The sequence below is a fragment of the Rhyacophila brunnea genome, unplaced genomic scaffold (genome assembly GCF_057557595.1).
Source record: "Rhyacophila brunnea isolate RB1 unplaced genomic scaffold, BYU_Rbru_1.0 scaffold_18, whole genome shotgun sequence".
Taxonomy (NCBI): Eukaryota; Metazoa; Arthropoda; class Insecta; order Trichoptera; family Rhyacophilidae; genus Rhyacophila; species Rhyacophila brunnea.
The window spans coordinates 3,153,470-3,181,123 of record NW_028232837.1 but is presented as its reverse complement, the minus strand read 5'-3'; the positions used below and the strand labels follow the sequence as shown (position 1 = coordinate 3,181,123).

General features: G+C 33.1%; 1 protein-coding gene across 1 annotated transcript in view; it reads left to right on the top strand.

Moving 5' to 3' along the window:
* LOC147073118 (lachesin-like) overlaps nt 1-27,654 on the top strand; it is a 178,505-nt gene that overhangs the window by 130,382 nt on the left and 20,469 nt on the right. The window contains exons 5-6 of the mRNA XM_085945606.1: nt 15,653-15,784; nt 21,726-21,849. Of these exons, the coding sequence (XP_085801732.1) occupies nt 15,653-15,784; nt 21,726-21,849 (256 nt within the window). The remainder of the gene's footprint in view (nt 1-15,652; nt 15,785-21,725; nt 21,850-27,654) is intronic.

The following is a 27,654-nucleotide window of genomic DNA, read 5'->3' as shown; positions in this document are numbered from 1 at the left end:
TCAGTTGCTTTTTTACGCATTTCAACTGACTTTAATATAAATTTATTTGCAAAGCAGTGCTGGTCAGAAAGAGAGAATATTGGAGTCGTTTATTTTGTAAATACTCGCTTCGCTGAAATCCCTAAAAAATACACAAACACCGGGTGGTTCTGACATAACATAACAATATTATTATTTTCTAAATAAAAATAAAACATCTCTGCATATGCTTTGCCTCATTACTTATGATGGTAATCACATAAATTATATCGTAGTAGATTTTTGGTTTTCCACCGGGTGTTCTTTCTTCTTTACTCGACGTTTCGGGCTCGTTGCAGAGGCCATTATCATCTCTTGATAATGGCTTCCGCAACGAGCCCGAAACGTCGAGTAAAGAAGGAAGATAGACACACGGTGGAAACCCAAAAATCTACCACGATAAAAAAAAACCGTGAAAGCCTCAAAAATTACATAAATTATAAGTTATCAAGAGTCTCTTTCCATCTGGAACAATCATGCATTATTGCTGCTTCAGTTATTGTTAATTCAGTTGAGATTACTTCTCTATTTCGGAGTAATAGACTACTATTTTATCATAGAACATTGAAATGGTTCATTATTCTCATCGATTAGCATAATATAGGTCACCGTTTCTGTTTCAAGACAAGTAAGTCATTCAAACTCTTCAGTTTAAAGATATTGAATTGACTTATTATATAATCTAGAGTTAAGTTGGTTCGTTCCAGTGTATGTTCGCCTTTGGTGAATGTACACAACGCCTGAAGATGCCGAAAGGCGAAACCCGGGTCGCAAAAATGACTCAAATATAATGGTACAAAATTTAAATCCATTAGAATTTAAAGATATTCATTCCCATTTTTTCAAGATGATTAGTGTTCTATCATATTCAAATACATATAAAATATTAATAAAGGGTAAGTATTTGATGGAATTTTAATTTGAATTCTAAGTTTCGTACTATTCCAGTTGAGCAATTTTCTGCGACCCGGGTTTTGTCTTTTGATATCTTCAGGCACTATGCATACTCACCAGTGGAAAATCCAAAAATTATTAACGACATATTTCATTACGTAGTTATGTTGCTTATGAATAATGGCATTTTAATAAGTTTGTTAATTGTATTAACAGTATATAAGAGAAAACTAACTATATTTTGTGTCAATGTGCATTTTCCATCATTGAGTGAGCACAGTGCATGTAGATGTCGAAAGGCAAAACCTGAGTTGGAAAAAAATACTGAATTGAAATAATACGAAATGTAAAAACAAATATGGTTTTAATTTAATATAAACGAAACTATGTGAACTTTGATAGACTAGTATGATACTAGAGGGCATACCGACTTAAACATTACACGATGTCGGCAATTGCCGAGCACTCGATGGATACAGGACACAAATTTGACTTTGAAACCAAGATATTATTGGGTCGGAATAAATTATATTTCGCACGATTGGTAAAAGTAGCCATTGAAATCCATAGAAACCCTGAAAATATTAATAGGGATGATGGATTACGGTTAAAAACGTCATGGCTTCTGGCACTATCAGCAAAATCCAATATTCGAGCCGGTATCCCTGGTCGTAACGATTGACAGATTACTATGAACAACGTTTGCGCTTAGCTAATCGGATTCCTTTTGAAATTCTTAGAAAAACGTTTACATTCACATACCTACACTACATTTTCATCATAAAACATATCATCTCTTGATAATGGCCTCTGCAATGAGTCCGAAAGTCGAGTAAAGAAGGAAGAAGGACACACGGTGGAAACCCAAAAATCTACTACGATAAAAAACAATCGTGAAAGCCTCAAACATTATATAGTTTGATACTGTCTTAATAAGTGCGTGAGAGATGCAACTATTTTTTTCGGCCCAGGGTTACAATGCAATCACAATGAATTGCAACATGTCATTAATTTTCTAGATGGAAGCGGTAAACGGGCAGACCATTACTTATTCCACAGTTTTTTGAGAGTCAGAACCACAGTTTCTGAGTTCATCGAAATATCTTCATTTCCTTACATTTTTCTTCGATTTAATCATACTCATATAGGATGAGAAATAATTTAACCACAACTAAGCTTATTATACATACATGTTTTTAAAAACACTTCTGAGAAAATATAATTTAACCAATAGAAAAAATCTTTTTGAAAAAAGTAAGACACCCCGCAGGAATTGAAGCTGGATCTCTCGGGTATCGCGTCCATGCACATAGACCACTGTGCTGAAGGAGTCATACTTAATTGTGACAATTTTTAACTAATGGCTTTTAATAATTTACTAAAGTGTCTTCCAAATTGAAGAATTGAAAATCAAAGTAGGTATTATAGTAGGGATTAGAATGTAACATTCTTAAATCTTGTGAATTATTCGTTGAATAAAAAAATTTGTTTATTAAGCTTATTATAATTTTTGAATTTTAAGATGTATGCTTGAAACAAAGATGTATATGATTACAAATTTTTTGAAGGTTTAAGTTTAAAGGCTTTTATGTGCAACCAGCTTTGTACAGCGAACTGAGAAAAATTGACCAATCTTACTATTGATATGTCGATGACGAAATAAACAGTACCTATACGATTTTGCAACCACCGTGTAGTTACAGGATGTTCGTTTATTCCCATTATAAAATGCCTTACTCCCCGGTAGCTTTCATATGCTGAAGTGTTGGAAAGATAAACGATCATACATAAATATTCGGAGGCTTCGAATTTTATTCTGCCGATACGCATTTAAATATACACACTGTACCTATAATAGGTATACATACAGAACTGGCACAATATTATGTGTACACACTGTAGGTATGTAATAAGCTTGAAAGGTTTTTTCTCTTGAATAAACAGAATATTATGTTGTATTGCATTCACATAATTATTTAAAGTAAACTAAGAAAAAATTAGAAATATAATCTAAAAACATAGTAAAATAAAAGACGATCAAATTTAATATTTTATTTACAATAATTATAAGAAAAACAAAAGAACGTCACGTCTAATGTCACTTGCATACAATCTACGTTTATATGACAATTCTCTTTGACAGATATTAAAATCAAATTTTTCTTCAGCGTCATTTTTAAAACATTTTTTTTTATTATTGACTGGTAAACACACACTGACAATGAACACTCTTTACTCTAGCTTATATAATAAATCAATACAATAAAGTAGGTAAAAAATCTATTACCTACCTATCAAGTCAAAGGTCACAAAAATACAATAAACAAATTATGAATAGTTGAAGTGTCAGTAAAAACCCTAATTAGTAAAAACCCTATCTTATTAATAGCAATGCACTCGATAGCATATTATATTAATTCGTCAAAACCTAATAATAGATCATTATTATTTCGAGTGCTTAAAGTCAGACAACGTTATCTACAAAAAATGGTTTTTTTTTTTTTGAGATAACGTTATTTTACATTCACGGCTACATGAAAGTCAAACAACGTTATGTCAATCTTTTCTAATTTCTTATTAAATCGTCAGTAAAGTTTAACGCTAACTACATAAGTTACCCTTGTTTTCATATTTTTTTAAAACTAACCCTATAAATTTTAACATCATCATAAGCAAGATAAATGTACAATACACAATAAATTATAAAATATTAACATTAGGTTTTAAATAAACATTTCCCTTGTTGAGTTACAAGAATCTAAAATAACGATTTTTGGCTCTCCTGTAAAGTTGCACTTTTGTAGATAGTGTTGTTTGACACTAAGCCCTCGATTTATAAACAATACAAATACTACACTCAAAAGGTGTACCTAAATCGTCAATTCTAAGAAAAATAATTAATGGGGTTACCTTTGGTGAGTGTACATGGCGCCTGAAGATGCCGAAAGGCGAAACCCGGGCCGCAAAAAAACGACTTAAATGGAATAGTACAGAGCTTGAATCTTTATATGTATGTTCAATAATTCATATTATTTATTTACGAGCAGATTCCTCCAGGTCTGAACTAGGTATTAAACGTAATTATTAATATTTTTTATTTTATTTTTCACAAGTTATCTAAAAGGCATCAGAAAAAAATAGAACCTTGTATGAAATTTAATACATCTATCTATCTAGGGGTGAATTATCCGCTTGAGATAGGGTGTCCAGATAACTGGGCAGTTCGCTCGGGAAGGTCCCTTTTCAGGCGGCTATCCGGGTCAGGGCGTCCCGGAAATTCATAGTCGGTGCGATGCTATCTTTTTTATTGGCCGTATTCATCCTGTTTATGGATTTTTTCGGGAATATTTAAATTCGAAAAGTGATAGGTCACAGCATAATATAGACTTCAAGGTGGAAAATAACTCAGCCAATGGATATTTCAATGGCCCCAAGGTACACGGCACAAAGGCAAGACAAAATGTGATTTTATTGATTTAAAAACAGATTTTATTAATGAAAATTTTATCTAGCTTCTATAAATGTTTTTAACATTCTTAAAGCGAGGTAATTATTAACTTCTCAAGATTGAAGTAGAAAATAAACAATCTTCATTCACCAACTGGCTTTTTCTTGGGTATGCTTACATACTGTAATAGTTTAAATGCTAGAAAATATCAATGATTCGCCAGTATTCGACTTATACGTGGTGTAAATGAAAACTCTGATATTCTTGGTAGTATTGACTTGTGTGTCCCTGGTAACTATCTTAGAAAACGGGAGCATCAGTTGTTTGTTCTCCCAAAGAGCATAACTAACCTGCTACTGGTAATGCCAATTGGGAGGTCAATAACTCTGTTCAACCAAATGGCTTCGGATGTTGATATATTCCACCTACGTGAGGATGAGTATAATAGGTGGACGTTGTTTTATAAATTTTTAAAATGGGGTCTGCTTAGCTCATTCGGTGTACCTACTTCCTTGTACTCATCTAATTTATTTTATATTTTTTTTTGTATTTACACTTTTCTACTGTTTTAATTAATACCTATTAAATTACCACATTTAAAAAATAACATGCTAATTATGTCTAACGGCCACCTGATGGGCAACGCACCAGTTAATACTAGTACTTATATTTATTTTTTATATAATACTGTTTTAATAATATTTCTTTGTTTCTAAATGTCATGCTGTGAACGTCTTAAATTAATAATTTGTAATGTTCACTACATATAATATGTAAAAATAAATAAAATTAGAATTTGAAAAAAAAAGGAATTTGAATTTGAATTGTAATTTGAAGAGGAATCTACAAAATAGTCTTACCTAACAATATTACAGAACCTGCCCAAGGCTTCGATCGTGGGACAGATGCTGGTCGATTGTACCATATGGTCACAGAAATTGAGCCGTGAAAATATAAAAATCGTGTACGTTAAGTCATTATATTACTATGAGGAAGCTCACGCGACATTATAGTATCACTCGATTTAGATTGCATCGCTCAAGTCTTGCCGCAGGAGTGAGAGAAAGAGAAGATTCGAATCCACGCGATTTTAACCCTTCAGTGCATTATGTAGCATGTATGCTATATATTTAATTTTAATTCTGTACTTTTAGTGACACCTATTTTTTCAGAAGTTCTATTAGTCGATGACTAATGATATTTTTTAGTAATAAATTTAAAAAAAAACATAACTTACCTAGATGATACTGGACCCGAATTATATTGAGTTCCAATTTTACATACGTTTGTGTCTGAATAAATCATTGTTATTTTCGTTATTACAAAACTAATAAAGCAAAGAAAAAAAATATTTTCATTATCGAAACGATACCCACTTTCATAATATCGTCAGTATTCTGGCAGAAGACACTAATTCGAAGAAATGACATATCGTCTCTGTTCTGGCAGAACACACTAACTGGAGAATACTAATTTTGAGTAATTTGACTTTGAAGTGGTTAAAATGTTTGAAATAATGGTCTATCATGTAAGTTTATTAAGGAATCGTAAAAAGGATGACTTTAAAATAAAGAATGTTTATTTATTAAGAAGGTTTCCAGACGGTAAAGTTTGAAATAAGGAACATTTTGGTACTAACTCAATATGTCATTTTTTCGAATTAGTGTTTTCTGCCAGAACAGTGACGATATTGAGTTAGTTATACCAAAATGTTCCTTATTTCAAACTTTACCGTCTGGAAACCTTTTTAATAAATAAACAGTCTTTATTTTAAAGTCATCCTTTTTACGATTACTTAATAAACTCACATGATAGAGCATTTCAAACTCAAAGTCAAATTACTCAAACTAGTATTCTCCAGTTAGTGTGTTCTGCCAGAACAGAGACGATATTATAAACGTATATTTTCACGAAATATATTTTTAGAACCCGGAATGCAGAATGTATCATTCGTATTAGGTACATGAAACGACTCGTTTTTTTTTTTTAAATTAAAACGATGTTTGGAATGTTTTTTTTTTAAATATTTTTTCCCATTGTTAAAATACTTACGGGAATGACAAAATATTATGTATTATAACTAAAAACAAAAAAATCATGCATTTAAGGGTTAGGTACTACTGTCATTGGACCTCGTGGTCCGTTGTAGTGCTAAAAAGAATATCTATATTATTATATTTTTTTTTGACCATGTCCGATCTAATAAAACCATATGGGCCTCCATAGAGTGGATGTGTGTATTAACAAATTTAGTTTTTACGAGAAATGGATGTCAGCCTATTAGGTCAAAACTCTGACTCATACACAAATTGAAAAACAATATATGTACTTGCTAGATCCAGGATTCAAACCTAGGACCCACAACGCTATAGACCGACGCTTAAGCCGCGTGGCCATCGTGGGTGTAAATTATATAAATATAAATTATAAGTAAATATAAACTACTTAACTCCTTTGTTTCAGCAGAGTTTCAATACACGGATACAGAGGACATTTACTGTTACTCAATATAAAAATGAAAGAAGAGCAAATCAAGATTCTTTTTTTTATTTTCTAAACTATTTCTTTAAGCTTCTTCTTCTTCTTTGGCCATATCCACCCCTTAACTGGAGCATATGGACACCACGCGGCGCCTCCAAGAATCCCTGTCGCTCGCCAGTCTTCTTGCTTCGTTCCAGGTCAAACCAGCATCCCGTAGCTCCGCCGTATACACTCTGTAGATTGTATTTAGCGGCCTTCCAAGTCGCCGGAATCCGGTCGGCTTGAAGAACAGGCAAGCCAGGTTAAAGTTCTCTTCTGGCATCCGCAGCACGTGGCCGAGCCAGGTCCAACGTCGCCTCTTCACTTTCAGCATGATAATAGGCTGCTTGGTGCGTTCCTTTATCTCTTCGTTGCTCCTAAAGTCATACCACCGCACACCCAGTATTCGTCGCAAACATCTGTTTTCGAAGCACAGTATACGGTTGCTCTGAGTCTTCGTAAGGTGCCATGATTCGCTACCGTAAAGCAGCACCGTCAGAATGCAAGCGTCGAATAGGCGGGCAAATTTTGACCGAGTACAATCGTGAGTTTCAGACATTTCGCATCGAGATGAATGTTGCTACAGCCATTCCCATTCGGTTAGCGACCTTTTTCTGCAAAATGCCATCTCCCGTGATGTGTACCCCCAGGTACTTGAAGCTGTTGACGGCTCTCGACGCTCTCGATGTTTTGTCCATCGCTAATCAGAGGTGCAGAGAAGCACCAATGTGAATAAATTGTTGCTACTCGTCTCTACAGTCTCGTACAAATTCATTTCGGGACAAGGAAGTGTGACATTATTTTTTTTGTTCATTCTGACACTGCATATATATGGCAGATAGAGATGGAGTAACTCAAATCTTCATATTAGAGAGACTATCTGAAGCGTCCAAGGTCTACCCTGGATTGTAATGCCAGAGAAGAAGTAAATGTAAGTGCATTCAATTTTATTATTCAAATAGAGTTTGAAGCCAACGGTCAATAATAACAATAATATCAAAAATGGCGTGCATTTTATAATATGATAGTGGGAGGATAACTATGCTAATGTAGTACGTATAACCCGTTGGAATATTATTATTGCATTACCTTGGTACATTTTCCAACACCTATCCCGTTCGCCATGTTCATAAAACGTAATCGAATTACCATATTACAACAGTGGTGTACTGGATAGAAAATTATTCAACATCTCCTCTTATCTACCTTACGTTTTAGTTTGTTCGAAATATAAATATTATAATATTATATACCTACTAGAGGTGAAAAGTTCCTGTTGAAGGAAGACGAAGAATGAGTACGTTCATAATGAGACTAAAGCAGATAAAGATAATAATGTTTTGTCACATTTAGGTACAATTTATTATGTAATAACATGTTTGAAATTACTGTTAATAAATAGGTTATTAAAATAATGCCGTTGACAGGATAAATTTGAACCAAGAGTCCCACATTAGGTAAATATTTATTTTAATAAACAATTTATTTTTATTCAACGATAATGGAGTAGTCGGTTAGTAATTAAGGAATTAATTGATACATACCATAGTTTATCATACTAAAACCGATAGCCAACATTATAACGCAATTCGATAAGCATTTCATGTAAGTCGGCTTTCACATCTAAACTCGCCTCGTGTGACGCACAGCCATAAGTCAAACCTTCCGAGAACGGCGACCCAGTGTTGCTTGTGAAGACCGCGCACATCTAACCAGCGACAGTCGCGCATAGCCTTCGAAACATATAGATATTTGAATGCGGTGATCGGCGAGCCGGTATAGGATGACGTCACATCGACGTATTTGACACGTTGTAGGCGAGACGAGTTTTGAACTGAGAGCTGGGTAAAAACTACTAGCTTAAATCGTCGTAATTTGGTAAGATGTCCGGAGCTTAATTGGAAAAGCATACTGGCGCGAATCCAGCAGATACAGGTTTAAGTCCCGTCGGGTGTCGTATTTTTTTCTAGGGTGTATATGCATGAGATGTTTTCAAAATATGTAAATATTTATTTAAACGAATGTCGTGCCCAATTATAAAAAATAGATAGAATACATTTGGAACGATAACGTTCATTGTTTTATCTATATTCACATTTTTACTATTGACTACACAATAAACCTAATATATAAAAATCAATATTTGTTTATTTGTTTGTTTGTTCGTATTTTATGTGCTGCCATACCGTTCATCCGATTGCGATAAAACTTTGTCAACTTATTGCATGCACTTGCGCGAAGAGTATAGGCTATATCTTATATATAAAAATGAATGTCTGTATGCCTGTATATATGTCTGTCTGTTTGTCTGTCCCGTATGCGTTCCTATACCATCCATCCGATTGCGATGAAATTTTGGTAAGTGGTTGTATGCACACCCGTAAAGGTTTCTGAATTAGAAAAATCATCACCTTCTTCGTCTTCTTCATTCTATTTTCTTTTATTCGTATTGTTCCTATACCATTCATCCGATTGCGACGACATTTTGGTAAGTGGTTGTATGCACACCCGTAAAGGTTTCTGAATTAGAAAAATCATCACCTTCTTCGTCTTCTTCATTCTATTTTCTTTTATTCGTATTGTTCCTATACCATTCATCCGATTGCGACGAAATTTTCGTCAGTTATTGTGCCAACAACCGCGAAGGTTTCTAAATTAGTACAATTATCTTTTTCTTCTTCTATTCGTATGCGTTCTTATACCATTCATCCGATTGCAATGAAATTTTGATCAAGTGTTGTGCTCACGCCCGCAAAGGTTTCTGAATTGTCCGACCATTTTATTCTTCTTTTTCTTCTATTCTATTTTCTTCTATTCGTATGCGTTCTTATACCATTCATCCGATTGCGATGAAATTTTGACCAGTTGTTGTGCGCACGCCCGTAAAGGTTTCTAAATTAGTACAACCATCTTCTTCTTTTTCTATTCGTATGCATTCCTATATCATTCATCCGATTGCAATGAAACTTTGGTGAGTTGTCTTGCGCATGCCCACGAAGATTTCTGAATTAGAAAATCATCTTCTTCTTTTCATATTGCCATATTGTATTACACAGATAATTTAATATTAAAAAAATAATTACCTCTTATTATTTTTTAAATATCTAAGATAAATATAACCACGAAGCGACCCTGTGCGAAGCCGGGTACTTCAGCTAGTTAATAATAAAAATATTTTTTTGAAACTTTCACTCTATATGAATTTATTAAAAAAAATAATAATATTATGACAGTAGTGTATTAATAAGTAATAGAAGCGAAATAATCACAGACCCGCAGACACAAATCTACTGTGACCTCACCGAGGTTGAACTCGGGGCCCCCGAATGAAAGGCCAACGCTTTGCGGACTGGTCACATCTTTTTCTCTTATTCCTGCAGTAGGCCATCAGTAATACAATATATTTGAATACAACTTTTACGAAATATAGTTAAGGATATAAAAATAAGAATAGTTAATTCTTCCACTTCAGAATCATATTATATCATAACTGAATTTAGACGATTTTACATTTTCACTACTCAATTCATACGGAAATTACGTGCGATCGACCGGTCAGTTTGGTTCAATACAGCATTTTTTTAACGAAAATATATTATTATACCTACATAATATATTATATTATGCATATTTTCTTATACATTATTTTTAATACAACAACAGGCCATGACGTCCAATGACGATGGTATAGTATAACAGTAGTCTTAATTTATTAGTAATAGAAGTCAAATATTTGCAAACACCCAAACTTTGAGAAAATCACATGGATATTGTCACCTCGGCTGGAACCCACGGATTAAAGGTCAGCACATTACGCCCTGGACTACAAAGGTCAACAGTTAGCTACTACGCTCCCGATTGACAACACCAATAGCAAATTATTTCTTGACTTTAGGAAGGCAAACAACGCTCCTGATTTCTTCATATAATATATAAATATATATAAATAACATATAATATATATCAAATGTTGAAGTTCTCAATCGAATGGGGAAGGACCGAGAAGTTCTACGTAGTATCAAAACCAGGAAACTACAGTACCTCGGCCACATTATGAGAGGACAAAAATACAGCATTCCCCAACTTGTCATTCAAGGAAAGATTGATGGGAAGCGTAGCAGAGGACGGCGCCGCATTTCGTGGCTGAAGAACCTCCGTGATTGGTACGAGTGCAGCTCCACTGAACTGTTCCGGGTAGCAGACGACAAAGATAAGATCGCCTTGATGGTGGCCGACCTCCGCTAGGGGATGGCACAATAAGAAGAAGAATATATCACAGACTAGTTTTTCCTTTCATTTTATAATTATGGTTTTGACACTAAACTTCTCACCCCTTTTCTTATCCTATGTATCTAAGAAGCTATCACATCTCCAAAGCTTTATTTAATTTCCTATTATGAGGAAGAGCTTTTAATGTTCATCAGGTAACGTCGGGAAAATCCAATATACCTACTTAGTATTAAGCGTACATAGTAAACTTTCAAACAACTCTCTAAGTATCGACCACATAGTATGAAATTTATTATATTAAAAAATAAATGTAGCTTTTTTTCCATTGTTCATTGTACAAATAATAATGTATTTATACGCGTTACTGAATCGGATATTGTGTTGATAAGCCAGTAAAGAAAAAGCGTGAACAGTTGTATTGGGAATCCGGAAGTTGTCGACGGGAAGCGGAAGTGTTATATATATTATGTAATTGTGGTAAAAGCTAAGAAATAAAATTTTACATTCCTGTTCCCGATCCAACCCTGTTAGCAGGGGTGGTAAGCGTAACAATAATGACCTAGGGTGATAGTTTTGCCAATTTTTATTTATAATCCACTGATTTTATAAATTAATTAATATTTTAATGTTATGACGGCCAGCCAGTGGCGAAATCTGCGCTAGAATCGTTTGGGTATTGGCCTCCTCCACTATCTGCGTCCGTCTAGGTCTGTCAGTCGTTTCTCTCTAGCTTATGATGTCTAAGGTCTATAAATCCAATACGTCACTATCTCTCCATCTTGCATAAAGTTGACCAGATCTTTGTTTGACTTCCGGTTTCCGGCTTCCTTAATATAATATTATTTATCATGCGTGGGCATGACCCAACCATCGATGATGGTCCAATTGGCTGTACAGTATGTGAGCCACCGTACAAGGTACACAGCTCGTAATTGTGTCTTTGACTCCTTTCCAACTGTGTTTTATTGATAAATGTCCGAATATATCAAGCAGCACGCCCCGCTGAAATGAGCCCGACACTTATTATTCTATTGGTATTTTTTACAAAACACAAATCAATGCCTTGGAATGTAGCACCCTTATTAGAACGAAACGACCTTTGTTTCCTATCACAACACTTCTTTAAATTTCAGCTTATGGTCTTCTTTGTTCACAAAATTCTTGAACCTCTAAAAAGCATTGTAGTGCGTTCTGAAACTATAATATAGTAAAGTAATAATCTACAAAATACTTAACAGGGCCATTTTAACATATAAATTTAATTAAAGTAGTGGGATGTATTGAAAAATATAAGACGTATTTAGAGCTGTATGCGACAAAGTTTACACGTCACAAAAAAGCTACAATCTACATAAGTTTTATATGACAATAAACTTACTCAAAATAAAGTTACTTAAGCGTCAATTACATTGAGCTACTTTACGAGCTGTTTGTTGGCGAATTCAATAGCGGGCGATTCAGCTACTGCGATTATGATGATGACACACAAAACTTTCCATTTGCTGAGAAGCCACAAGCCAGCGACTGTTTTGACAGAACGTAGTTCGTTTTTTTACCGGGAGGTTGCTACTGCGCTCTACTGCGCAGACGCAGTATGCCCACACGCCGGCGTGTAGCGTGTTAAGTTGACCGGCTTTCAACTTTTCTCGGTAGACTGTTTACAATCTGCTTGTTGGCTTGTTCGATGATTATACTAGGAGACTTTACAGGCAGATTATAAATTCGCCAACAAACAACTCGTAAAGTAGCTCAATGTAATAGACGGTTTAGGTGTGCAAGCCTATTACGGATAGAAAACCAGCAACCATATAAAAGACTTCTCTTAGGTAAATGACAGTCGAGAATACTAGACTGTAGTGGTTAGACTGTATCGAACAAGACAGAGAGAAAAAGAAATTGAAGGGTAGGTACTTGCGATAGATAGGATAAACTAGAGAGATATATCCAAGATCCTAAGTGGATTGTAGTCTAGATTATAGTGAGTTGATATTTTGGTAAATATTATTTAAAATGCAGATTGATTACTCCTGCTGTAAGAAAGTTTGAATGGTAAAATATTTTAGCAATACATGAAATTAAGCGGGAAAGATATTATGTATATTTCTTTGAAATGGCTCCAATTTAAATGCACTGGAATATTCGGGTTTATTTTCATATTTATGCACACGAACTCAAAATATTCTCGGATTAAATCACGCCATTGGCGAAATTAGGTGAAATAATTATAACATTTACAGTTAGGTATTTAAAAACAGTTGTTGCACTTTTTCAAGAACTTTGTTGATTGGCAATAATATCATGGGAGTGGTGCCAAAAGTTTAAAAGTCTATATTTCAGGTATTTTGAGTTAATAACCACTTATATTTATTCAGGTAAATAATATATTTGGGGGAAGATGGTGTGGAGGGGAGAGAAGGTCGTTGTTGCGTGGATTTTTGGATGAGAGTTTATTTATCGATACAAGAATACAATAAATACAATAACACTTTAATAAAGATGATAAAGATAACAGCGTGAGATTATAATCGCGGGTACTTGTGAGATCGATCTTATCAAGAGATTGATTATATTAATGAACTGAGAGAATTAATTTGAGTATAATGATGGCTTACTACGTCTCGCCTCGTGACGATAGTAGTTGCGTTGCGTGACGGACACAATGAGTGAGTGAGGATTTATGCATTGCCCTTCTAATTTATACAAATGCAGTAAATATATTACAAGAGATAATTTCGCAATTATGAAATCAAAACAGATTGAGGAAATGCTGACAAATACTATCGCCCTGTTGTTTTGTTTTAATAACAAAATATACATATTAATGTGTTTCACTCAAGGCCTGAACAAAAACGATGCATGAGTGCGAGTGAGAAAGTATTCGGCACCCTTACAATATCTGCGACACGCGCTAGAGTAAGATAAAAGGTCTACATATCTGTGAGCTAGTTTCCAAAAGTATCGCCATCAAATCGGGGCGAAACGCTTCACATAGCGTCGATAACTTGCAAGCTCGAGTTGCTAAAATTGATATTTTTTGTCTTAAACATAAAGTCAATGGTAAATATTTTTAGTTAATTAAGTAGAAAAGATAGTTTTGTGTGTTGCCTTAAAATGTGGTAGCCGTACTGATAAGCAAGAAGATGGTATTACGTTTCATAGGTAAGTTGATACATGTTCGTGATAATTTATTTGTATTTTAGTATATATTTTAATATCAGTGACCTAGTGTTTCTTTAAAATAACTTAAATTATGGATATCTTTACCTAATGGTTGCATTTTGACCGCTTAAAAATACTATATAACGTAAAAAAATAGAAAATTATATTTTAATTCTGAGCGTCTAGTGCGAGCACTTTGGGCGAGCACTAGCAAAATGGTCTATGGTCTCGAACATTTGTAGACGAATGCGTTCGCTCGCGCACAGACCAAACACAAGGCACGCGGCTTCATTTAGCAATGCAACGGGTGGCGTCTAGATGCATCTATAGTCTAAGGTTTCACTCATTTAATGCTGAGTGGTATGATTGCTACATAATTATTATATGCCTAAAAATTGGATCTGATTTGAACACGGGAAAATAATTTTTCAGGTACATAATCATTTTAATGATAAAAGTTTGTGATGTCCAATCTTTCAATATGTGGTCAAGGAAAACTTTGTAAGTCGACACCAATGCTTTGAACTTTAATCGTTGAACCAACAAATATCCGTAGCATAGCAAAAGATTTGTAAGACAAATTACGGTATTTTTATTCGGTGTCAAAATTTAGCATTCTAATTTTAAAAATGTTTTGCCAAAAGTGAGTATCTGTACTATATGTTTTTTACCTGTACCAACTAAATTCTATTTTTAAATTTAATTTTGCCATCTCTGGAAGACATGACATATGAGTTACATTATTGTGGATAAATTGAAGCATTATAACAAGGTCGATCTAACTTTTCTGAAATAACTACCTTTGTGTGTAATTATTCACCAATAATGTTGACTATTTGACATACATAATAGACTTACTCCAATCTTTATAGAAGATGTCAAACTTTAAAATTGCCATAACTCCATAACATGTTTTTGAGACTTATAAATTTTTGGCAGTAACCCCATATACTAATTATCCAGCTAGATTCGAGCCTGCGTCCCATCGGAATCGCGCCCATGTGCACTGACCACTATGCTATAGATATCTTATCCAATTACGACAAATTTAACAAATGTTTTTACAATACTCTCTGAAGCGCTTTATAAATTGCGTTACTAATGGGCAATCGGTTTTTGTATTTTAAATCAAAGAATTAAATTACGACTAGCTTTACAGCTAACCGGTATCAGGGTCACTCGAATTTTTTTATTATAACGTACTTGCAGTTATGTATGTTCAATAAAATAATGTTACATTCTTAAATTTTGTGAATTATTCGTTGAATAAACAAAACTAGTTATATTATAACTGTATATATTTATTACTGATCGTAATTCATATGAGAAATGCAACGTTAATTAAGATCAGTGTAATAACCAGTCTGTTTTCTTTTTTTGCAGTGATAACAATATTCCACGGGGAATCCCTGGTGCTGGAACACGTCACAAGAGCAGATATGGGAGCATATCACTGCATCGCAAGCAATGGAGTTCCACCAACTGTCTCCAAGCGCTTCGACGTCAAAGTTCTCTGTGAGTATGGTCACTATATTGCGACATAAGTTTTACTCAGTTCAAAATCGTCTGATGTTACTGGTATGGCAACATTTCTTGAGATTAGCAATAATTGCAATCCTTGTCAAATTTTCATTTTCTGTATTACGGGATTACTTTTCGGTATTGTGTGGCCATAGCGTCATATTAACTGCAAACTATTTAATTTACAGGAGAGCAATTTTAAACTTATAATTGCCCCATAAATTTCGATTCATTTTTTTTGTCTAATAAATGAAGAAGAATATCATAAATTCACTAATTAATAATTACAAGATAATAAAAACTTTTTATATACCACGTTTTTAAATTTTCTGTTGAATTATATAAACTTGACAATTCTATGTATTAATAAAAACTTTTTATTGTACTTGATAGAAATACTGAATTATAGAATACCGAAATGTCATTTTGACATTTCATATTGATTTCCATAGTAACGCACGTATATATTAATAATTTATTTGCTAGGACCCACTTAGCAACCAATAATAGTGAGTAGTAAATATTACTTTTAACGATTTTTTTCCGAAACATACAAAACAGAATTAACTGAAAATGAATTCAATTCTGCTTAAAGATGGCCAAAAGTATTAAAAGAATGCATTGTCGTCGTATTCTGACGTATTCTAAAAGTTGGGAAGTTAGTTAAAAATCTTGGACAAACAAGAAAAAAATTGTACTTTACAAGAAAAAATCTGTACCGGACAAACAAGAATACGAGCTAATAAAAACGAGTTAAAGAATAACGTCACTTATCAAAGCTCAAAATATAATAAGGTCTTTGCTCATGTTTTGACCAAACTAACCGATGTGTTTGTTCACAACTCATTTTACCATAGCATTTTGAGAAATTTGAAATACAGATATCAGGTCATTACCAAATGGAATATGATACTGTATAATTCGTGAATTTTTGTTTATTTTTTACTGTCTGATACTAACATTATATGAATTTATATAGTCAATAAATACAAGAAATATCGCTCTAAATTAGTGACTTATTGATAGTTATTATAGTGTGAATTATAATATGAATTATACATGAAAGTTAATTTAACGGTTATTTTTACCATTACAACTACTCCACTAACTACACTTATTATGTTATTATAAAAGTGTTTGACATCCATTTCTCGTAAAACATTAATATTAAGATATCATAATGGTGATGATGAATGTCATAAATAAAGAATTTGAGACGTTTATTTCGCAAGTTTAGTCGAAACACACTTCCGTATTTTTTATTGCTCCAAAGTCACACGGATATCACTCGTAGCAATTCCATAAACAATTTGGTTATTTACGTAAGGACAGTGAACACGTCTTATTTGATTCCAAATGCATCCCATTAGAAACAAATAAAATGTGTTAACTGTATTACTCAATGAAATTTGACAGCTCGTAGGTCATGAAAGACAGTGTAAAAAAATATCACACCTGACAGTTAACAATCCAGGATAATTAACCGCCTGAATTCGATATATCTTATAATTATTTATCACATTTTTATTGATTTTTGAGTTAAGTGATATGTTAAAGTAGCTTTGCAGATGCCCATTTTTTCATATTAAATATTAATGTCAAATCATATTATATTATTATAGTGAACTGCATTCAGTCAAATTTTTAATGGAGTTTTTAGGGGTAGAAGTACTTCATAGTTATTACAACGTTTTTCTAAGCTCGTATTCTTAATTGTCCGGTGGTTGTTTGTCCGGTACAAATCTTGCAATCGATTTTTAACTAACTTCCCGACTAGCTAGACATTTGAAACTTTTAAAATATATCAGAACACGATGCCAATGCATTTTTTTAATACTTTTAGCCATCTTTAAGTAGAATTTAATTCATTTTCAGTTAATTCTGTTTTGTATAAAAAGTTATTTCGATACCATTATTGGTTGCTAGGGGGCCTAGCAACTAAATTATTAATATATACGTGCGTTACTATAGAAATCAATATGAAGTGACATTTCATTATTCAGTATTTCTACCAAGTACAAAGTTTTTTGATCGTTTAAGCTAGTCGAGTCAAGTTAAGTTTATATGATTCAACAGAAAATTTAAAAATGTTGTATATAAAAAGTTCTTTTTATCTTTTAATTATTTTTATGTTAATTCGTATGGGATAAAAAGTATACTTAAGTAAATTCACTTAGACAACAAAAGATATGAGTTCAAATCGCACTGGGTAAAGCTCTTTTTTGGATTTTTTTTTTCTAAAATGATGAATATTTATGAAGATTATCAACCTTATGTGTTTTCTTTCTATATATTTTTTGATGATCTTATAATTACTTCTATTATTTTTAATTTTGAAATATTGTCATCTACTTCTATATTTACATATTATATTATGTTTATTCGCTGAAGTGTGTACCTACTTATAAAGGTATGGTAATTTATTATTGCATACCTAAATAATTATTCCTGTCTCGAGTTATTTAATAATTATTAAAGGAGGTATTTTATCATTTTAATATAAGAAGCGGCTGAACATAATAATTGAAAACTGACTTTACGTCGGTTTAGTATTGGTTTGTAGCTAACCCACTTTTTGAATAAGTACATTATACTTTGAATAATTATTTAACTAATACTTAGTAGTTTATTGCATTGTTTATTTGTGTCGCTACATTTCAAAATCAGCCAAGTCCACCTTTAGGTATTTTTGACATTTTTGTGAATTGCTGAAGAACTACTGCTTTCTAACATTTCTGCATTATCAAAATGTGAAATTTAAACTTTCACCATTGTGACTGTATTTGAGAAAACAAAAAGCTGCTTTTCTCCTATTCATCTATTATGGACTTTGAAATATAACGACACATTTTCATTACATATTAAAAAAAAACGCTTTGTAGAGAAAAAAACTTGATGTAACTTCAATTGCAATATTTTTGTACATTTATTTAATTTATTTAATTGTTACAACTCGTCCATTATATTATGGGCATGGTCATTTTTATACAACAGTTTATTTAGTTTTCTCTGCATTGAAAGAGTATTATTATAGTATTTCACTTAATAATTGGCTGTAAACCAGAATTATTACATATTTTAATGGATACTATGAATCCGTAGATATTATTAAGGCTATACCTCAGCTGAGGCATGGTCAAAAAAGATCGTGACTAGGCGATGCGCGGATTATGCAAATTATGCGAGCCGAACGAAATATAATTTGTCATAAAAATTCAACATGCGTCCTTTTAATATTATGTTTATTATTATATTCGTAATAATAATAGTATATTCATTGACATGTTTTCTTTTTCAAGTATATGCGGAACGTTTTTAAGTCATCTTTACACGATTTAAAAATATATTCCTCCGACGTCATCACAAAACAAATTGACGTGCTCACAGATCGACTATCACTCTCCGACTGGCAACGCGGCCGAAATTATGTCCCACATACTGTTGAAAATTATTTGCCGTTTCACTTATGTACGCTCTAAAGTAAACGTCACATTTTGTAGTTAAATAGGTCAATGCACAATCATTTTTATGGACTATTATCGTGATTCTAAATTGTCTTTAATATCGCAATGAGTAGGTAATTTTTTTTAATTAACAAATCGATGGTGCAGATCACAAACCTCCTTAGTCAAAAAATACGATTTTACGGGGGAATGTTAAAACTGATTTATTTGCAGCATAATACGATGAATGTGACATAGGAGTTTTAATTAAAAGATCAATAAACTCGGCTATTTTTCTCTTTGACATAGGAGGTAAATTTTTCAACAGATCCGTTAACTTTTTGTTGATTTTTTGATACCATAAAGTCAAAATCATAAAATTTGACATAGAAGGTTTGTGATCTGCACCATCGAAATGTAAATGTAAAATAACGTACATTTTCCGGGTACAAAACAAAATAAGTTGATATCACAGAACAGATTTTAAAGATATAAATACAAAGTAAGACGTGATCGACCAAGATTTTGATGTTTAATTTTGTTTATGACTTAATGTCGGTCAGGTCGTAAAGCCTTCAAAATACTCTTTAAAATTGCTGTAATTGAGTTTCAGTTACGTGATAACCTTTATTGCATAGTGCAGTTATTAATAATCGTATACCATTGGAGAGGGGGAGAGAGAAAATTTATACTCTGTACCAAAAAAACGACTATATTAATAATGTATACTATAAAAAAATATATATAAAACAGTAAACCAGAGCACAAAGGTCAATAATAATACAATATGACATTCTGGTGAATTACACTATAAATTAATTTAAAAACTACGCATACACAATTTGAAAATATTTCATGCATATACCTACCCACCAGAAAAAAACTATTTTTGAAAAATAAACGACATCCGACGTGACTTGTACCTGTAACTGTTGGATTCGCGCCAGTGTGAATTACCAAATAAACTATGGGCAGCCTACTTAATTACGACAATTTTAGCTAGTTGTTTTTACATAAAATGATTATCGAATTGCGTTACAATATTGGCTACCGGTTTTTTAGATGTTTTCAAATTATACATATTTAATATATAGAATGTTGTGTTCTCAAATTTTGTATCTTATTCGTTGAATAAATAAAAATTTATCTAAAAAAGTACAATAAAATTTAATTAGCATAAGATATTATGATAAAAAAGTGTGACTACAAAACAAATAGATTATAATTCGTAATTACTACAGTGGTTGAATGAACATGTCAAGTGAATGAAAAATAAATAATTATACACAAAAATGGACAGATTAATTTATAAAATGGGTTATTACTTGGAATTCATTCCATATTATAGATATTGTTTCTACAACAGGTATTTTACTCACTAGGTATTTTTTTTCAATAAGTAGTGATAACCCATTTAATATATTAATATAAATCGCTAAACAGTACCGCTGAATCTGGTTACATATTAAATTGTACCTAAAACATTTCACCGTGGCACAGTTTGCCGTGAGCTTTATTATCGGAAAGAGATGATCGAACACAAGACGGTGTCCAATTTTATTAGATTCAATATGAACATTAATTCAATTTTCATAACTGATTTGGGCCAAATTGATGAATTCAGGAATGAAACCCTAACCTTACATGACCTAAACTAACAAATAATCTAGTATTTGTGCTATTTTCAAAATTTGTTTGCCCCTGACTTTCTGTAAAACGACAAGAACCGTGTTTTATTAAGACATGAATTTTATGTCAGTACTATACGACCCAAAGAGGTTGGACGGTCTTTAATATACGGCCATAAAATATTTCCAATACAATATTTCACGGTGAAGTGTGATACGGCGAACTGCATACCTATAAGTTTCCGGACACGGCTGAATCTATGTTCTGTACCTAATATAATATCATCATCATCATCATCAGCCTGAATCTATCCACTGCTGGATGAAAGCCTCTTCAAGCTGCTTCCACTTCTCTCGGTCCTGTGCGTTGCGTGGCCACGTACTTCCGCAGAACTTTATCATTTCATCGATCCAGCGGCCTCTAGGTCTACCTTGCGTACGTTTTGTACTTCTTGAATACCACTGGATGACTAGATTTGTCAAACGATTGTCTTTTCTTTGAGGTATGATGTGTCCAGCCCATCTCCATTTAAGGCTTTTAATACACTCTATTACATCGCAAACCCTTGTCTGCTTCCTTATCCACTCATTTATCTCTTTGTCCTTTCGCGTTATGCCCAGCATGAACCTATCCATACCACGTTGTCTAATATATATATTTCCTAAATGTGAATATTATGACGTATAATGCTCGAAAAAAAAATTAGATTATAAACATGTTATCTGTCGATAGAATTAATTAATAGTATTTATTATTTAAAGTAGTTGGTAGCGCAAACCAATACTGATACGACGCTGAGTCTGTGTAATAATTAATATGAAGATAACTAAGGGAGTGTGAAATTTGATTTTGTCAACTTCCAGTTCATCCATTAATCAGAGTTCCGAAGCAGCTGGTGGCCGCCCCTGTGGAGACTGATATCATTTTGCAGTGCTACTTGGAGCTCTATCCGAATGGCTTCAATTCCTGGCACAAAGACAGTGGTAAGCTTTCCAACTTTTTACATACCTACATATTATCCTAACTTTACTTGGGCTTCATATATAAATAATATATTATATATTAAGATGCTGAAGATTAAATGAATAAGTTACATATTATACTGTTTGATACACAGGCGCGAATTTGGTGTAAATTAATATTATATTTAAATTTAGGAACGGTCAGCTGCTCTAAACATATAGGATCCCATACAACAGGGATAGCGAATCTACGGCACGTGAAATAATTTTGCATGGCACGCGAATGTTTCATTTTGAAGAGAAAAAAAATACTTTAAAAAAAGTTTTACAAATAAATACCTACTTCTATACTTAAATAAGTACTTACTTATATATAATATAAAAAAAAATAAGACGATATAGCCATGCGTATTTTCATCGGTTTTTCATATTATGTTTAGGTACCAATCGATGCGGAAACGGAAACGACGAAATACATCCATAATAATGACAAATCGCATTGTATAAAAAAATGCAGGAAAATCATTTCCAAGAATAATAATTACGGTCAATTTAAATATATTCACCATTATAATTCGACTGATAAAAGAAAAAAGGATTTAACCCACACAAATCAAAGTTTACAGGAGGCACAAAAATGTTTTTGCTATGGTTTTCGGTCAAAGTTAAAATACACAATATACATAAATCTTTTTGTTCTGTTTTATTTTACCAATCTAATAGTAATTAAAGAAAAAACCAATCATGTTGTCTTTTTACCCACTTCACTTCATTCTTTTTAAAAAATATATTAGCTAAATTAAGATGATAATTCGGCATTTTCAGCTTACATTTTTTGGATACAAATCGTCTATTTAGTCGTGTCCAATGAAACCTATTTTGAAAAAACTTAGGCTTAACTCCTTTTTTCGTTTCTATAGTTGAATATATAAATGCACAACTTTATATAGCATTGACAGTAATGAGTTGGTCATCCAATTTTTCTCAACCTTTTGGCCAGGCCCTTCTTTTGAGTCTAATAATTTGTTATGGCCCCCCAAAAGTTGAGTTTTTGTTTGTGGCCCTTGACCTATTCTGTGGCGCCCGATTAAGAAGCGCTGATCTAGATTGTGATATATTTTTAATCATTTTTTTTTAACATCTTATTATTTATTAATTTATTATCGTTAGGCTCGTCGCTCAGACTAAATTGTTAAGAGATAATGACGTATTGAACTGTACTGCGACATGTCTTATAATATTATAAACTTATAACTTTCCGTTTTCTGAGTTAAATAATAAACCTAAGTTCTTTGGAAAATTGATTTACGTTTTATTTAGTGCAATCAGAATTTTTTTTAAACAAATTAACTCTCATTTATTTTATATTATACTGTGTAGTTATGTGAAATAAACATAAATCCAATAAATTTCATTAAATAAATGTAATTACTAATGTGACTGAAAATGTGAGCCTGTTTATTTCACAACTAATTTATTGCGCTGTGATTGTGTGTGTTCGTGCGTGTGACTGATAAGGTGACCACATTTTCTTTAAAAAAAGAGACTAATTTTTCACTTTATCATAATAATTATTAAGTCAAGTATGTCATGGCCTCTCAAGTCGTTATTCCTAGTCTTTCTTTTTTCTTCTCCTCCTTTTCCTAACTTTCCTAACTTTTTTCCAATCCAGCTATCCGACCACTCGCTTATCTTGTGTCACGCCATCTAACCATCGTAATTTGGATATCATAAAACTCCATTCGTACCTAATTTTAGATTTTTATTAGGTAGCCAAGATCTACATAGGATTTGTCACTTGATCTGTTTTCACATATCTAACTTAATAAATTGTTACTTAAATATTTTTTTTAACATACATAATTTGAAAACACTATAGAAACATATCTACTTACTTTTCCCTGCCTATGCCGGCTACGTCTTCACACCTTTTATGCAGGCATATACCGTGGCGTAATGCACGTTACGCGCCTTTCAATTTTATGTCAAGAGTCTTTCAAAATCGACTTCCCAAGACCTTGGCTGGTGTGCACTAGAGTGTGCGTGATTTTTATGTTGATATAACATAATATTACGGTCAATCCTCAGTGGACTCGAACTCACATGTATTGGATTTCGGCCAGTGAGCTTTACCAATTGATTTGCCTGTGTCCTACTTAATTACGACGAAAATAAGTAGTGGTTATAATATAAGTGAATCGCTTCTCAAATTACGTTAACATTAGAAATCGATTTTTGTGGGTTTGAATTAAGGTAGCAATATTAAGCACTTATTAATATAACTATTAACTGACGTCATGATCTCTCCAAATTTTAGTTTTAACGTACCTGCACATTCTAATAATTTATTTACTCAAAGAATTCAAATAATACTTTTAATATGTAATAAAATAATATTATATCATAGTCTCTTGATAGATAAACGATTGGTCACTCGATAATGTGTAGGCAAGTGTGCTGATTGGATATAAATTCATTATATAATAATGTTTAGGTGTGTGTGCTAATTGAGAATACGAGTACCTACATTACATTAGTATTAGGCTATACGTGATACTCATATTATTGCAGGTTACAGCGCACACATACACAACAAATTACACTATAATCACATAATTGAAGCAGAAAAAGCATGTATATTAACATTTTAGTCATAATGTACTTGGACTTGCTAATAATTTAATAAACTATTTTTTATTTAACGAATAATTCACAATTTTTTAGTGTGTAACATTCTTTCAATGAACAAACATAATTTGAAAATACCTCTGATATATAATCATCATCATCATCAGCCTGGATCTATCCACTGCTGGATGAAGGCTTTTCTAAGCTGATTCCACTTCTCTCAGTCCTGTGCGTTGCATTTCCATTTCAACGATGATTCTTTTTCTTCACCTAAAGCAACATTTGGCCGAAAAACGACCGACGGCGACGTGGACGAAGAGATGAAAACATTTTTTTAGGACGGCAGCGCCGGAGTTTTACAAGGGAATCAAGAACCTAGTACCACGGCTCACTAAGTGCAACAATCATAATGGAGCTACGTAAAAAATAGTGGGGATATGTACCTAAAATGCCGTATGCTTTTTTTATAAAAATAAAATTTTCCTGATTTTAAAATAATAAAGGTCTTTAATTCTTGGACAACCTTCGTAGTAAGTAATGAAAAAATAACATTGAATTCATTTTGGAAAAACATAAACGTATAAGTTAATACCGAAAATATCGGTATTTTGAATTTCTGATACCGGTATTTCGGTATCAATAAATAATTGAATGAATTGAACACCCACGGTGGCCGCGCGGCTTAAGCGTTGGACTATAATGACGCGTGTCCCAGGTTTGAATCCTGGGTCTGGCAAGTAGACATATTGTTTATCAATTTGTGTCTGTCAGGGTATGGACTTAATAGGTTGAACAAGTGGCTAACATCTATTTCTCGTAAAAAACAAAATCTGTTAACCTGTACTCCGTGGAGGCCCATATGATCATATTAAAATCGGACATGGTCGAAAGAAAAAAAAATATTAATAATTTAATACCGGTTTTCGAATACCGGTGTTGCAATACCTTGTAGCCACCGATAATGAGGAGTTTTCTACTCAACGTAATAATTATTATTATAGACCATTTGTCCTGAATCCACGAGTCATATAAACCAGAACAGCCTTACAAAACAGATAAACAAAAACCTCAATTAAATACAGCAATTAATCAAAAGCCACATTCCCGTCTTATCAACCCCCACCCTCCCACCCCAAACTGTATTGACTAAATCATTTAATCTCTATATAAATCATAAAACAACCCCGGCGTAGAAAATCTTGGATTATTCCGGGCGACGAAGCATGGCGGAAATGCCCGACCAATCACGAAGCCGGTGCATCCTGTTCAATTAATTAAGCGATACGATCGTTGCTGGTATCTTTCTTCCGGATCTTCCGGTCTGTCCGCCATTTTCCATCTCGCTTGACAACCGCCGAAGCCTCCTTTCTTAGTCTCGTAAGATGTTGGGTTTTTTTTCATTGTTATAGTTAATGCATCAAGTATTACGTGGCATTATTAGAAGATAACAATTTAATTAACTAGTCAATTTTAGTTTTGTTCCTAACGTGTTTTTGTTACACAAAAACCGATAGTCAATAATAACACAATTTGATAAACATTTCATGTATAATCTACTAGTTTAAATTGTCGTAATTATATAGAAGGCTGGTATCATAATTCGTTAATGCACAGATTGGCGCGACACCAATGTTTATACGGGTTCAAATCCCGTCGAGTAAAATATGATTGTTTCCAGTGGGTATAATATATATTTATATATGAGGTGTTTTCAAGTCATGTAATATGTTGAATATTTTTATATTAGTAAATTAGATAGGTTAACCAACATGAGTCAATTATTTATTCTCAACGTAATAGTGCTTCAATAATATGACGGTGTTTCAATGTCAATTAATTAATTTATTAACATATTGTGGACATTACAAATTATAAGTTTAAGACGTTCACAACATGACATGAAACATTATTATAAAGACGAAAAAAGTAATAAAAGTGATAAAAATTAAAATATTAAAAGAGAACATAATATTAACATACAGAAGCAGTGAAAATACAATTATACATTATATAGAAGTTCAAAGAAGTACTCCGAGTTTGATACGGAGGCCCTATTTTAATAATTTATAAAATAGTGTGCACCGAAACTTACCCTCACGCAAGTGGAATATATCAACACATGAAGCAATTTGGCTGAACATAGTTATCGTCCTCCCAATCGGCATTACCAGTGGTATGGATCCTGGAGGCAAGGGATACCTTTGAGGTGTGGTGTTGGCGCCGAATGCTTCGTGTTTTTTGGATAGAGGACAGGACGAAACAGTCAGATAAAGAAACAGCTCTCGACAATATGCCTGAAACGCATACTGCAGTTTTTTTTACATATTGTCTAGTGCGGACCGGATTACCTGAAGAGACTAGTATTTTTGCGTAAGCTCTAGGGAAGGCGAAGCAGAGGAAGAGCATCGACGCGCTCGAGCAATAAAGCGAAGAAGCTGACTGGGGCACCATTCATTCTGCCCTGAGAGAAGCAGAAGATCGAGAGGGAAGTCTTGGTCGCTCAAAAGATGACAAAATTTAAAGGCAATCGCAATCCTCAGCCATGATGATATGATCAAGAAGAAGAATATGACTTATGCAGTATTCTAGGTCAATTTTTAATAGCTACATACTTACTTACGTGGTTTTACCAAAAGATTAAGCAAAAAGAATAATTGTAATAGTTAATAATAATGGTTGAAATAAATCGACATTTGTAGTTTCACCTGAACGTAACAGAATTTTCGGTAAACCTTATAATATAATAATATATCTATGTAATAATAAAAATACAACCAAAAGCCACCCTCAATCTTGATACCGAGTCTCCCACTCAACTGAGCGTGAAAAAACAAGTATAGTAATGTAAAATGTAATAGTTTCGTTTGATTAAATCTAAATCAAGTTGACTTAGCCGCCGGACACGAAAAACAAAACATAACACCGTACATAATTCTTTCGAGCAACTAGTTCCAGTGGGGTAGTTTATACGCGCCGTACAAAACCCGGATTACTGAGGGGGATTTCGGCGCTCGAAATCAGCGACGCTCGACGTCGGGGCCACTTAGGGCGACGTCCGTACAAAGTGAAAACTCGCGTCGAGTGGGGAAAACTCATCGCATACTTTGTTATATATATGTATTATAATATATAATCATAATATGTTTACAGTTAATAAATAAATAAAATAAAATCACAGAACAAGACATCTAGCAACAGCTCG